Source organism: Triturus cristatus, chromosome 1_2, assembly GCF_964204655.1.
Source record: "Triturus cristatus chromosome 1_2, aTriCri1.1, whole genome shotgun sequence".
Lineage (NCBI taxonomy): Eukaryota > Metazoa > Chordata > Amphibia > Caudata > Salamandridae > Triturus > Triturus cristatus.
Window position 1 is genome coordinate 923851983 of NC_140580.1, and position 15573 is coordinate 923867555.

Here is a 15573-nt window from a genome sequence, read left to right on the forward strand (position 1 = left end):
GTAAGTTCCGTGTCTACTTTAATTAAAAACTGTATTTTTGCCCTCAGTGGGTCCCCAAATGCCATGCTGGTAAATTAACTGACAGCTGCTGTGCTGATCGCGACTTTAGGCAAAGTTCCGAACTGCTGCGCAGCCCCTCCTTTACATTGTGGAAACGGTGCAGTCTTCCACGGCGAGGCAGCCGTGTAATTTATTTGGATGCAAAGGCCCGAAAGCTTGAAGACGCACTCACAGCAGCTGTAACCAAACGGCTTTATTTTCAGAAAACCAGCATCTACACTTGTGGTGCAAATTCTTGTGCCTACGCGTTTTAATTTTTCTCCAATCTTGGACTTGATGTCCCAACATGCACTGTACTTTACGAATACACTGCGCATGACCCACTGGGGGTTTGTACTTAAGGATGCTGATTGGAGCCTTCTGTGTCCTACTTTGAACTGCCCATGAAGAAGAGGCTACGGCCTTGAAACGCGTCGGCACAAGAACTTGCACCACAAGTGTAGATGCTGGTTTTCTGCAAATAAAGCCGTTTGGTTACAGCTGCTGTGAGTGCGTCATATATATATATATATATATATATATATATATATATATATATATATATATATATATATAGCAGAGGTCTTTCTGACACCATGCGATACATATGTATACTCAGTCATACAAGAGAGCTCAGTTGCTTAATCTTTTCCATTCCAGCGGAAGAGTATCACATAGCTTGTGCTAGAGTGAAAGAACCAGGTCTGGTGGCTTAGTGGACAAATGCATCCACTGTGGGGGCCTGTGTTTGACCTTGTGATCACAGGCTCAAATACCGGCCGGTCCACTCAGCCTTTCATCCTTCTGAGGTCGATAAAATGAGTACCATTGAGTGTGGTGATAATAAATATCTGTTATTCAGTACCAAGATAACCTTTGCGGTGAACGTGCTCTTTACAAATACACATGGTATGTAAATATCTTGTGCCAGGGATCTCCAAAGAGAGTACCATTATCAACTAAGGAGTGTGTTGGTATTGTTGTTCTTTGATTAATCCTACCCGGAATCCTGAAATTAATCAATACTTTGGGCTTTGAGGTCACACATGCCATTATACTTGCAGCTTGATAGTGACTAAAATACGAAAATTAGTATTTTTCTTGAAGAGTTTGAAATGTACTATATCAAAGAGTGCGTCCTTGTTCAGAGAGAGACTGCAATTTTTCTTGTATTCACAGAATCCTTTCTCTAATCACGCCATGGCCTTTCTGATTTCATTCATCATTTTTTTTTCTTGATTTTTGTCTCTATTGTCTTAGTTTATTTGACTGATTGTTATCCTTTCACTGAGCCTGTTGAGTCCAGTGTGCTGTTCCCTCTATTGTCACACATTGCCTTACATTTTATTCTTTTCTCTCTTCACAGTATAACACTGCCTTTACACCCAGAGGTTCCAAAGCTATTTGCTGCACTTCCAGAGTTTTACGTGGAAGATGTAGCAGAGTTTTTATTTTTTATAGTGCAGTAAGTGACAACACCTTAATTTTACTTACAGTGCCTTTTCTTATATTGCCAGTGTGACTGTTACAAGTGATTTTACATATGCTCTTCTTGCATGTTTGTTATATTTTTAATTTGGTTATGGTATATGTATTTGTTATGGTGGGCTGTTCATCATCAGACCAAGAGAGTCAACTTCACACCACATTTTCAGGATATCCACTAAATATACATTCTGATATAGACTTCTAACCGCTGAGTCCTCGCCCTTTGAATATTCCCGAAGGTGTCAAACTGGATCCGGAAGATCTCAAGCAGTACTCCTGTATGCTGACAGGTTGCTCCAAGTGGCTTTGCAGCAATGTCACTCCATTCCAGAAGTGAAACTCTGGGCCCTATATAGTCACTACCCATGTGAGCTGACATCAGATCCTTTCTTTCGCTACCAACACACGCTGATCTGAAGCTGCCCCTCGTCTCTTAGAGACCATACTTTAACAAACATTCTCTATATTACCTTTCCACACTGTGCAGAAAATGTCACTGTTGCTCGGATATGAATTAACCTTAAACAAATAAGACAAGGCATTTGGCAAAACAGGAATTGGTTGGTTTAATTAAAAGCTGCGGCCGTGAGAGCCTGGACAGAATGCATCTGCAAAAATCTCTCGATGTACAAAGTTTTGACCGTCAATTTATGCAGTTTGAGGTACAATAAAATTTTCTCTACATTTCAAAAGAGTATCTTGGGTATAAATCAATCACATGCACATCTGATGGATCTCTAACTCGGGGAAAACTAATGTGGACCTGTGTGTGTGTGTCCAGATATCCAGTGTGAGGAGCGCTTGATCAGTATGTGTGGTGTGCATGCTGTGTGCTGATTGGTTGAGTGTACCTATCTAAATGTGGACCTAGCTTTGTGGTATTTCTGGAGAATGTGAGCCTTTGGCCAAACTGGTTTTACTGGGGCCAATGACCTCAGACTTGTTTGTGGTGCAACTATCCATCTGAGGAATCTATCAGGGTTTTCCCTGGGTGCGTTTTTGCCTGTAATTTATGGGGGACCCCCACATGTGACTGTTTACCTTTTGGGCATGGGTTGCAGGACCTACCTGACCATACATCTTGGGGTTGATGTGGAGGTCACCTTGGGTGAATCAGACAGCAATGATGTGAGTAATTTTGAATTCGTGTGTGTGTGTGTGTGTGTGTGTGTGTGTGTGTGTGTGTGTGTGTGTGTGTGTGTGTGTGTGTGTGTGTGTGTGTGTGTGTGTGTGTGTGTGTGTGTGTGTGTGTGTGTGTGTGTGTGTGTGTGTGTGTGTGTGTGTGTGTGTGTGTGTGTGTGTGTGTGTGTGTGTGTGTGTGTGTGTGTGTGTGTGTGTGTGTGTGTGTGTGTGTGTGTGTGTGTGTGTGTGTGTGTGTGTGTGTGTGTGTGTGTGTGTGTGTGTGTGTGTGTGTGTGTGTGTGTGTGTGTGTGTGTGTGTGTGTGTGTGTGTGTGTGTGTGTGTGTGTGTGTGTGTGTGTGTGTGTGTGTGTGTGTGTGTGTGTGTGTGTGTGTGTGTGTGTGTGTGTGTGTGTGTGTGTGTGTGTGTGTATTGCTTTTTCCCTAACTAAGTGCATACTACCCAAATTGAGGACTGACCCTTTACAGCAAGAACCCTCCCTTGTAGGAAACCACACAAGAGAAGCACAGCAAGGAGAATAGGCATCACGGATGCCAGTAGCTTGGACTCCCATAAGGGGATCCCCAAAAGATGCTGTGCAACCAGTCCTGCTCCGGTAATATGATAATGGATGACACAGGCTAATGTCCCATTGTTCATATAGTTACTGTGGATAACTACAACAGGAAGCACCTATCTTGGCGCACACCCCACCCACCATAGCGATCATCAAGTGGAACATGTAAAGATTGCATCACCATATATTGATCGTTCGCAACAGTTCCCATCTGGTTATTTGTAGCTAGCGGGAATTGCCTTTTGTTTGCAAGGTGAAGTAGGGTTTAACCCTCTGGCATTTTACTTAAGTATCTGTGAACAGTCAGAGTTCTTCTAGAATGTCCTTGTACTGAGCCCAGACAAAATAATCATCCATTCTACTCCTTCGAGCCTGATTAAACAGAGTTGTTTTCTTCTGTAACGGATGTTGAGACAACTAGGACAGATCTTCTCCAGCGATGACCACGGTTGGGGTGTGTACGGTCATGAGGGTGCAAAGACCCCACCATCCAGGGACGAGCTGGGTGTAGGCAAGATCACTTCATTGCCAGTAGATATCCATCAGCATGGAGATGCCCAATTGCAGGTTCAGTATGTGCAGTATCGTGCCACAGTTCTCGTTGCTGCCCAACAGTATGGTTCCTTTGCCTCTGAAACACAGAGTACAATGTAAGCTTCCGTACAGTTAGGGGTTGCCCCTTCCCCTCCAACCATGTGTATCTATTGATCTCGCTATCCCAGATCTCCTGGCACGGGGCATCTATGCTGGCATTGGAAGCCCTCCAATGAGGCTGCTTTCCCCCTGCCCGCATGATTGAGATTAACAGCCCTGCACTGGAATTCCATTGAGCCCTCCAATGAGGCTGCTTTCCCCCTGCCCGCATGATTGAGATTAACAGCCCTGCACTGGAATTCCATTGGGGTTCATTCTAGGAAACTGGGTTTCTATTGCAGTAACCCCCCCCCCCCCATTTTGCTAGACTACTAATGCACTTTGACTTATTGTGCCCTTGGTCCCTGCCACTGAGTTTCCCTGGGCCTGTGTTCTTTCCCAACACTGTACCTCGTACCCCCAATGTGCACCTCTCTGGCCACCTGTCAGTCCCTTGTAAAAGGTACCCTGGGTACCAAGGGCACTGTGGCCAGGGAAGGCCTCTAAAGGCTGCAGCACTTATTGTCCCACCCTTAGAGGCCCTGTAACTTTAATATATATATATATATATATATATATATATATATATATATATATATATATATATATATATATATATATATATATTTACCCCCCACACCCCCACACACACACCACCCCCCCACACACACCACACACCCCCCACACACACCACACCCCCCACACCCCCCACACCCCCCACCCCCACACGCCCCCCCCACACACCACACGCCCCCCACACACACCACACGCCCCCCCCACACACCACACGCCCCCCCCACACACCACACGCCCCCCCCACACACCACACGCCCCCCCCACACACCACACGCCCCCCCCACACACCACACACACCACACACACCACACACACCACACACACCACACACACCACACACACACACACACACACACACACACACACATCCATTGCAGTCTACATGTATTTGGTGCAGAGAAAAGTGAAGAGTCGACATGGCACACATCCCTGTTTGCCATGCCTACAACCCACTGCCTATGGCATAGATCATCCACCCCTCTAATTGCGTGCACTATGCCACTGGTGACGGTACAGGTGCACGAGCCCTGCCTGTCCCCCTACAGCAAAGGTCTTCAATCTGTGGGGCGCGACCCCCATGGGGGGCCTGGAGTCCTGGGAAGGGGGTCGCGCATTTCCAGGCCTAACTTCTGCCTGGAATGCAAAACGTGCTTTGGACAAACACAACCTCTCTTGTTAAAATGCTTCAGCTGACATGAATTGAGTCTCATGTGCTGTAAAACTAAGAGGCCCAGCAGACCGGTAAAACAATCCTTCAGCCTTCATGCCAGGGTGCCTGCTTGCCTGAATGAAGTGCAAATGTACCCTAGGAATTAATCTGCAAATGTAAAGGATGCTTGGGAGTGGTTCTGGCTTTAATTGCTCGAATCACTTAAAGCATTGTGATGGCAAAGATGTGTTTTTTGTGAGGTGGTTAGCAACTGGGCTGTAAAGTGTGTGCTTGAATTTACACAGTGCTTAGTACCCCTGAAAAGGTGCTGAAGGGACAGTTATGCAAAAATAAATGCAATACTTAGTCAGATAATATACTAATCTACATTTTGGAAGCAAGTATAAAATAATGACTTGCACATTATTCACAGTGCTTTCTGTTACAGGCTGTGACCTCAAAGCACAAAAAATACCCAATTCGCTATTTTCCACTGCACCAACCAATTTTAATTCTGTGGCTCTCTGGTTACACACAGACCTATGCAGTGCATTACATAATAGAGGTTATATAATGTACTGTATAGTGCATTTCCCACTGAGTAACCACTTTTAAAATGTATTTTTCATTTAAGCTACCCATTATTTTATATGTAGCTACCTGATGGTGAAAGACCTAAAAAGGAGCAAAATATTTTGGGGCTGATTTATGAGAGGCTTGCGCCACTGAAGCGTCAATTTTTTGAGCTTCGGCGGCACACGCATCTCAATCATATCTATGAGGTGAGGCAAAGTCACCATGAGTGGCTCTGCATGGCCTCATAGATATGGAGTAAGAGAAAACAGCGCAAGTCGCTGCGTTGCCTTACTCTATGTCAAGTAGGCATTCCATAGGAGTTGCGGTGGGTGTTCCCACACAACACCCATGGATTTTGACGCTGCCCCAGATTTACAAAATCATGTAAACCTAGGGCAGTGCCAAATCTTACGCCTCTACACAGCAGGCATAACGAGGGGAAATGTTTTAATTTCTCCTCGTTTTTTCCTCTGTCCATGTGTGCTGCATTCTGCAGCACACATGGAAAGAGGAAAACCCCTCTCAGGATTGTTTTTGTGCAGGAAGGTGCTCCTTCCTGCACAAAAACCATCCAGCCCATGTTGGTGCTAGGCAGCAATTTGTGTGCCAACATAGGGGGAAATTTCATAAATAAGGTGCATTCCTGCCCTTTCACATTGGCGTAAGGCAGCGCTGCAAGAAGACTTGCAGCTCTGCCCTACGTCAGTGCCTCATAAATGAGGCCCTTTGTTTTTAGCCACACCTTTGACCACACCCCCAACCACTCACCTTTGGTTTGCTAAATACAGTTTAATTTATTTCCCCAATGTATAAATGATTTGCTGTGGTAATTAGAGGCGTTTATGGTTGTCGATAGTTAGGAATAATGAGGAGGCTCAAGTTCTAGAGATCTTCATCAGGAGGTTGTCCTTACGCCTAAAAGTTTTTGACAGGGGGGTCGCGGCATCAGAAAGATTGAAGACCTCTTCCCTACAGTATTTAAGTCCATTCTTAGACATTGTAAGTGCAGTAAAGCCATAACGAGTATATGGTGTGGGAGTTTGTCATTACGTACTCCACAGCACCATAATGGCTTTACTGAATACTGGCAAGTTTGGTATCACTGATGCAAGTGTGGGATTTATTATATTATCTTGGAGATGCCCCCTGAAAAACGACCAGCCTTTGGTGGGTTCCCTGACTGATAAACATCAGCCTGTCACAAGGAGACATGTTTCTGGACCCCTGGGGTGGAAGCCTATGCTCCCTGAGACCAGAAACAAAGCCTTTCCTTGGCGGAGGTGTTCACACCTCCGCCAGGTCAGGTCAGGAAGAGCCATCTGTGGCAGGGAAGCTTCAAAGGCCTTGCTGCCATTTGTAACACGGCCCCCAGCCTCTCCTACTGTCAGGAGCAGGCCCCCTTCCGATCTCCCTTCCTTTTCAGCAGGAAGACAGCCGGGAACAATTAACACAACCCAGAAGGTGTGCCCACGTCTGCCAACCCCATCCCTCAGGTGGGGAGGAGAGGTGAAGCCCACTCTTCAGTGCACGCCATCTTGCTGATGGCAGACACTCTCCAATCAGGATTAGGTATTGTGCCCACTCCCCCACGTGGGGTGAGCACACCAAGGGTGTAGTTACCCTAAGGTCAGTAGCCCATTTGCTACTGACCTCGAGACCCCTAAAACGTCCCCTAAATACAGTATTTAGGGGGCAGCCCTGAACCAAGAAGACCGATTTCCGCAACCTAAGAAGAATGACGAAAGAAGACGCTTTGCAGAGGAGACTGCAGAAAAGAACTCATTTGGCCCCAGCCCTACCGGCCCATCTGCAGTTTCCCAACATCCGGTTTCGAAAGCTGCCTTGTCCTGCAGCTAGCGACCTCCAGAGCCTCTGGGAGGAGGGTCTGCCTTCATCAAAGACCAGATCTCCTGTGAACAGTAGCTCTGTTCAAAAGAAACTTCCTAGACAGACTATGAGCCTGCTGAGGACAAAGAAAATGGACCCCTGGAACCACCACTGCACCCAACGCCTACGGCACGAATCCGGGTGACCCACCCGTCCCAGCAAGGTCCTCCAGTGTCCGGATCGACGTGGGTTCACCCCTCCAGGACTCCCCAACGTCGCCTGTAGCCTCTGCACGGAGCCTCCCCCCCACCGCAAGTGGCACGGTAAGGTGAAATCCTTATCAAAGCAGTACAAAAGGGGGACAAAAGGGGGTGGTGATGGACGGAGCATCAGAACCAATCAAACACTCACACCCAGTCAACAGATCTGGGTTTGATCCATCACCGTTCTTTAGCCCACTCTGCCACCCCAGTTCAGACATGGCCATATGCAAATCAGTCTGACCCTGTGCCTCATGGGAACAGTCCAGCCCGAACTGCCAAGCCATGCCTTCCCTGGACCGGAAACAAGCTTCCTAGGACCGGTTTCTGGCATTTCAGCCGTCTTCAGCCAGGCTTGCTTGAATCCAGTGGCAAAGTGAGCAAGGGACTCACGTCTGAGCATACCCTGCCAACTTATGGCAAACAAAGCAGTACAAAAGGGGTGGTGATGGACGGAGCATCAGAACCAATCAAACACTCACACCCAGTCAACAGATCTGGGTTTGATCCATCACCGTTCTTTAGCCCACTCTGCCACCCCAGTTCAGACATGGCCATATGCAAATCAGTCTGACCCTGTGCCTCATGGGAACAGTCCAGCCCGAACTGCCAAGCCATGCCTTCCCTGGACCGGAAACAAGCTTCCTAGGACCGGTTTCTGGCATTTCAGCCGTCTTCAGCCAGGCTTGCTTGAATCCAGTGGCAAAGTGAGCAAGGGACTCACGTCTGAGCATACCCTGCCAACTTATGGCAAACAAAGCAGTACAAAAGGGAGTGGTGATGGACGGAGCATCAGAACCAATCAAACACTCACACCCAGTCAACAGATCTGGGTTTGATCCAACACCGTTCTTTAGCCCACTCTGCCACCCCAGTTCAGACATGGCCATATGCAAATCAGTCTGACCCTGTGCCTCATGGGAACACTCCAGCCCGAACTGCAAAGCCATGCCTTCCCTGGACCGGAAATAAGCTTCCTAGGACCGGTTTCTGGCATTTCAGCCGTCTTCAGCCAGGCTTGCTTGAATCCAGTGGCAAAGTGAGCAAGGGACTCACGTCTGAGCATACCCTGCCAACTTATCAAAAGACCCCCCCCCCCCCCCCCACCCCCCCTCCTGTATCCAGCCGCTCTGTGCCCGGGAGAAGAGAACCCTAGGTGCACCTACGTCCCGAGCCCTCTAATTTACCAGCTGTTGGTTCCACCCGGAAGTCTTCCTGGACCGAACCTGCAGCCAAAATCCAAAACCTGCAACTCCCATTGATAACAGGGCACCAGACGCCAAAACAGCACCCTGCACCCAGCTGCCGCTGCGGGTGTACCATGGGTGCTAACTCGGATCCCTTTTTGTTCTGAGCCTAAAACCAGGAGCTTTGCTCCCACAACCTTGAGGCCCTCTCGTGAGCAGCTACCAACCGGGACCTCCTATCGCCCGTTGGATAACATTGGGCCTCACACTCCGCACCCGGCCGCCCAAGTGCCGCTGAGGGTGTTCTGAAGGTGCATCCTCGACCCTGGGGGAACCCGGGTTCTAACCCCAGAATACCAACTCCCACAAACAAGTACTTACCTGCAGACCGTGTACTTCATTTTCTTCCATAGGATTGCATTGACTGTTTTGCCTTGAAAATTCTTCTAAGTGTGGAGTTGGTTTGTATGAAACATTGAAAAACTGCAAATGTTCTAAAAGTGAATTACTTACCTTTTGTCAAGGAAATGTCTCAGTGTGATATCTAGGCACATCACACTGATTAGCAAAAGTATCTTAAAAGGTAATGTGCACAGTAACCTATAAAGTAACTAAATAATAATTTCAAACTGTTGACTTGCCTGTAATTCAGCCAACTGCATTTGAACCTGCATTCAACTGTAAACCACTGCATACGATTTTGCAAATTATTTCACTTATCTGCACCAGGCTTGGCTTGGTTCTAGAAATAAAATAACTAAATAACTTTTTTTATACAAACAAATTGGTCTGAGATCAATCTGATTGTGTGACATCATTTCCTGCCTGAGTGTGTACAACAAATCCTAAACACTACCTCCTGATAAAGCCTTACCGCTCGCCCACACTACCACAAATGGAGAGTAAGGTGCTATCTACCTTTACCTCTGTCTACCTTTGGGGTTCCACTGGACTCTTTGCACACTATACCTCATGTTGGTATAGTATATGCAGAGCCAGCTTCCTACACTCAAGAAAGTTCTTGACAAAGTCAAGACAGAACCTTGACAATTAATCCTCATATACCCAGCTTAGACTCTGCAGTGTTGGTAGACAGATCTAGTTCATTTCTCAGAAGCTCCACCTGTTTGTCTTAATGTGTGCCAAGATCTTATCTTGAGGGAGAACAGGTAAATGTTGCACCACAATCCAGTATCTCCTACTGAGCTTATCGGCCTAGTTCATGAAGATCTGGAGTTTGCATAATTAACCATTCTGCAAGATTGCAGAGTTATTCTGTTACAAGCCTTTTCTACCACTGCCACATCAGGGTTTTCCTTTTCTGGTACAACTGTGTCGATCAGGCCTCAACTATGCCTCCTTAAGGGTCCATTTGACTGCTTGTCCCTCCCTCCTCCCTGATCAGAGGCTCTACTTATGAATATGATTTTACAGCAGTGCAATAGAAATTCTAAGAATGGAACCCACTGACGAGATTGGAGTTCAGTGAAGTCACCCCAGATGGCATTGCTTATACTGGTTTTCAATTATTCCTACTGTTAAAAAGGTTATTGTGGCAGTGGCACACCCACCTCCACGACAGAGAAACATGTACGCAAGTAACTCCATGAAGGATACCAACACTGAACAAATGTTGCTACAGCTGAGGAACATTTCTTCAGCTCAGTGAATTGATTCCAACCTTTAGCACCCTAAGAATTTGTGCAATTGGCACTGAGCGGTTAGGCACCAAATATTTTTGATCCTATGGACCCATTTTCTTCTGAGGACTTATACTATGTGGTTCTTTTTTAATTGATCCTTGAACGATGACAAATAGAATGAGTTTAAAGGACTACTCGGGGCCTTCCATTTTCAAACAAAGAGGCCCAGTTTCCTAGAAAGGGAGTCCGTTTCTGATAACTCACTGTCCTTCAGTGATAATGTCCAACACTGAAGGAAACGTCAACATTCCACTTTAACATATCCACAGGACACCTCGATTCTCATTAAAGTTGAACACAAAGCAATAAAATACCCATTGCACCGGCACAGAATAAATCTACAGAACATGAGATCATGTTTTACATATCAAAAACTAATCTAAATATCACAATTTAAAACTCTTGAGACTGGGAGAAATATTTTATGATTTTAAAAAAAAAAGTTTGTTTTTATTAAATTCAAACTTCAAAGAATCACAAAGCATCATTATACATATTTTGCAGATATGCTGTATCTTGCGGCCCTAACATAACTGTTTACAATCACTCAGTCTAACGAATCAGATAAATGACCATGGTGTCTTAACATTTCCATTTCAACAGTGGGGGATATACATACGTCACCTCTATGCGTATTCCACCCAGCCCATTTTTTATCCCCTTTTTTTAGGGCTGCCTCTGGATTTAAACAACTCTTTTTCTCCAATCATGCATTTATCCATTTCGGCCGCCCAGCCCCTAGTTGATGGTCTGTCCGCTGCCCCCCATTTCATTGCTATCGCCCTTTTAACTAAATTGTACCCTAGCGTTGCAAATTCCTGTTCCACCTCCTTGAGATCGATCAGTCGCTTCTCAAATGTTCAGAAGCCCCAGCGGAGGTGTGAGTGTAATCGGTTTCACTATTGCATCCTGCATGTGTCATTGCCTCATCCCATATATGGTGGAGGATCGGACACTCCCATATTGTATGATAGAAGGTTGCCTCTAACTGACAGCCCCGCTGACATAAAGCACTTTGCTAGTTCCTATGTTCACTAAGGTTAACCCTGTAAAGTACGTTCTGTGAAGAATTTTTAGTTGGATTAATCGAAAGCGAAGGGTAATGGCAGCCTCCCTCAATTTGCCCAATATCGGCCTGCCACCTGTCTCGCAGAGCCTGGAAGGAGTCCGGTAGGTTGTTACAGAGTTTCCAATATGTTAGTGATATGGCTTTAGCTAGAAGAGGCTCTGAGAGCAGCTGATCCTCGAGGGGGGACGACTCTGGTATGTTACTGAGATCTGGGAGTGCCGTCTTGAGTCCATGGTGGATTTGCAGGTATCGGAATATCTCCCTCGGGGACAATTCGTATGTCTGTTGTTCCCTAAATGTAAGAATTTTACCCTTTTTGAATAAGTGACCTATGGTGGAAATTCCAGTTGTGTCCCAATTGTCAAAGCCTGGTTGATAACTTAGGAGCCCGAGTTTTTGAGTAGACCATAGGGGTGTGTCCTGGGTCAACACCCCGGACCATCCCAACCATTTGGTGACCTGATGCCAAATTCCGACCATCTGTGCGGTAGGGCCCAGTTACCTTCCCCTCCGAACCTTCGTGTATCAAGCTCCCAGACACCACTCTCTACCCATCTGACATCTATCCAGCACAAATGCTGGGTCCTCCGGAGAACGGTACATCCAGTGGTTTATAGCCACTAGCTGGGAGGCCCAGTAGTAAAGTTGTATGTCCTGAAGCGTTATCCCCCCCCCCTCATACCACCGTTTAGTAAGTTTTTGCAACGCGATATGGGGCGCTCCCCCGTTCCATAATAACACTCAGACCTCACTTTCAATACTTTTAAAATCGGAGTCAGGGACCTTATATGGGCAGTTTTGGAGGATATACAGAAACCTCGGAAGAGACAGCATTTTAAACAGGGCAGCTCTACCTAGTAGAGAAAGCGGCAGGGATCTCCAGTACTTAACATCCCTACGCAGCCCATCCAGGGAAGCAGCTAGGTTCCTATCATAGAGTTGGGGATCCAGTGTCATATAGACCCCTAAATATCGAAAACCACATGAGACCACCTCAAGCTCACATCCCGGAGGGAGTAGGGGTACAGGACCCCAAAGGACAAACTTCACCAACTTGGACCAATTGATGGCATACCTGGAGTACTTGCCGAAGTTTTGTGAATATATTCAAAAGGTTACGGATGGAGGCATATGGGGACGATAGATATACCAGGATATCATCCGCGTATAGCGAAATATTATCTTTGTGCCATATTTTTATGAATTGAAGATTAAAAAAAAAACATTAGCTGGAGATGACCTTATAACATCAAAACATTTGAGAGTTTCTAGAGAACCAGCAGTTTGCAATTTTCTTAAAGCTATACATATGGGTAGAATACTTTAGTTGCCAACTATTGTTATATTGTAGTAGCTTTTCCATGTGGTTTGCAGTACTGAAGCACTTTGTACCCGACATTCATAGTCTTATTAAATTTGTTTATACAACCGTGAAACATGACATTTGGTGATATGCAAGCCTAAGGATTGACCACTGCATCCCACATGGAAAGATCAAAGATACTTCTCTTTTATTTTTCATTTCTTGTTTTAATTTTGTGATCGGAACCGAGTGGTCCAAACCTGTGGTTTAGCAGCATTGCTATTTTCATCTGTATACTCACCTCAGTTCTTTCAGCCACCTTGCTGATCTGCATTACTTTCCTTGCTCCTATAGATACTGCCCTCCAGTCCTGTTCGAGCCTTGCACCCAGGACATTGTGACATTTTTAGTGGTACTACTTTGCAACCAAAATTACATCCGAAATCCCTACCTTGTTGCCAAGCTGGTGGAGGTGATGTTTGTGACAAATCCTTCCATACAGCCTCGAACACAGAAATTCTTTGAGATGATTGAAAACCACCCACTTTCTACCAAGCTACTGGTTCCTTCACTGATGAAGTTTTATACAGGTGAGGTGGGTAGATATTGGGGTGCGTGTGCTTGTGGAGAGAGCTGGCCATGCTGACAACTTGATATTCACCTTTATAATTAAGATGCACGCTGCAGCTAGACTAACATTGAGTATGCTTTTGTCTCCCAGCAAGCTAATTAATGTCTGCCTATGTACTTGATGCCTGCATGCTATGTTTTTTCCACTGTTACTTTTTTCCTCTTTTGAGGGCTTGGTTCTTCATAAAGCCAACGTTTATTGCCAATTCACCACAATATGGGACAACTTTGGAGTTTAACAAATAAACCAACTGTCTACAGGATGAATACTCAAAATGATCAAATAATAGTGGTGGAATGTAAGAATGTTGAAGGGTTTATCACTTCTCCGAACAAGCTGACATAACATGAATTAGTTGACCCAGTTCTCTCTGTTATATAGACTGCAAATCTTCGGATGCAAATGTGTTTACTGTACTTGTCAAAGAATATGAAAACCTCATTCAGTGTATATCCCCCAATGCACGTACTACAGGTTCACCTGAAGTGCATCTCCTTTTCCACCTCTAGAAAACTCCTAGATTTACATGCTTAAATTATCTCCCATGATCAGGTAGGGAATCATGGATGCTAAATGTTTACACAGCAGTATATGTATAGACTACATTGATATATATTAAAAAAGATCCAGGTAGCAGTGGGTCAGCAGGATGGTGGAATATTCTCAAATTAAGAAGGCAGCAATGTCGCCCACTGAATTTCTTAAGTCTTGAGTGCTATGGTGACTCGAAAGTATTCCGATGGAAAGCTAGCCGAAAGGCTGGACTTCTCTCGCTCATGACAGGGCCTCTACCTCTACAGTTGGACAAGCACGTAGGAGATGACTACACTTCACATAACCTGCATCGAATGGGCAGTGAACAGGGCTAAAATTGCATTTGTCTCGGCAGATGAAATCTGACAGACATTTGAGGTGGTGGGCTAAGACCCTTAAACCCCATTGCTGTTCACGGAAGCAAAACAACAGACACCAAAAGCATGAATGGAGCTACTGTGGAAATGCAGAGAATTAAAGGATTGGAAGGGCTGGTAGGTTATAGATAGGGTGGGGGATAGAGGCTTGCATCTCGGTCATCAGGGATACACGTGTACGAAGGCTTTGAGGGGCCTTCACTGATGCTCTTCAGCCCTGTGCAGGTAAGGATCTGACAGCAAAGCCCTAGACAGAAAATGCTTGCCCGGCATTTTCGACATACGAGAAAAGCACACTTCATACACTAAGCGTTATGCAAACTAACGGAAAGGAAGAAAGTAGTTGGTGAGCGAGAGATTATTGGTTGTCCCCTGCTTCCTGAAAAACGATTGACAACAAACACAGAAAAATATCTCTATCGGGAGCAGCAACTGTGAAGGAGCAATCCTGTGTACAAAAAAATATCAACCTTACTGTGCATTCATGTGTAAATATGATACACTTCAGGAAAACATTGGCTGCATGGCATTATTAGTCTCCCTGTGCGCAACAGAGGAGTGACTCTGAGAAAGGATGTAGTTCCCTTACCTCGTATGGAGTTATGCGAGTGTAGCTGCCACAATTCCACATTTAAAACACTTAAATCAATGGAGGAAGAGAAGTAATTCAAATGAGGCTCCATCGCACCCCACCTGCGCAACGTCCTCAACCTCTCCCTCGAGACTCCGACCTTCCCAGAGAGCTGGAAGCACGCCGAAATAAACGCCCTACTCAAAAAACCCAAGGCAGACCCAAGAGACCTCAAGAACTTCCGGCCCATCTCTCTGCTCCCGTTCCCGGCCAAGGTCATCGAGAAGATCGTCGACAGACCGCTAACCCGATACCTCGAAGAAAACAGAATCCTAGACCCTTCCCAGTCAGGGTCCCGCAGCAACCACAGCACCGAGACCACCCTCATCGCCGCCACCGATGACTTCAGGACCCTGCTGGACAACGGTGAGACCGCAGCACTCATCCTCCTAGA

The 15573-nt window shown here is 45.9% G+C and overlaps 1 protein-coding gene across 3 annotated transcripts in view; it reads left to right on the forward strand.

The window, feature by feature from the left end:
- UBE4B (ubiquitination factor E4B) overlaps nt 1–15573 on the forward strand; it is a 918898-nt gene that overhangs the window by 510645 nt on the left and 392680 nt on the right. For all 3 annotated transcript variants that reach the window (XM_085609806.1, XM_085609805.1, XM_085609804.1), the window contains 2 exons: nt 1406–1504; nt 13361–13596. In XM_085609806.1, the coding sequence (XP_085465932.1) occupies nt 1406–1504; nt 13361–13596 (335 nt within the window). The remainder of the gene's footprint in view (nt 1–1405; nt 1505–13360; nt 13597–15573) is intronic.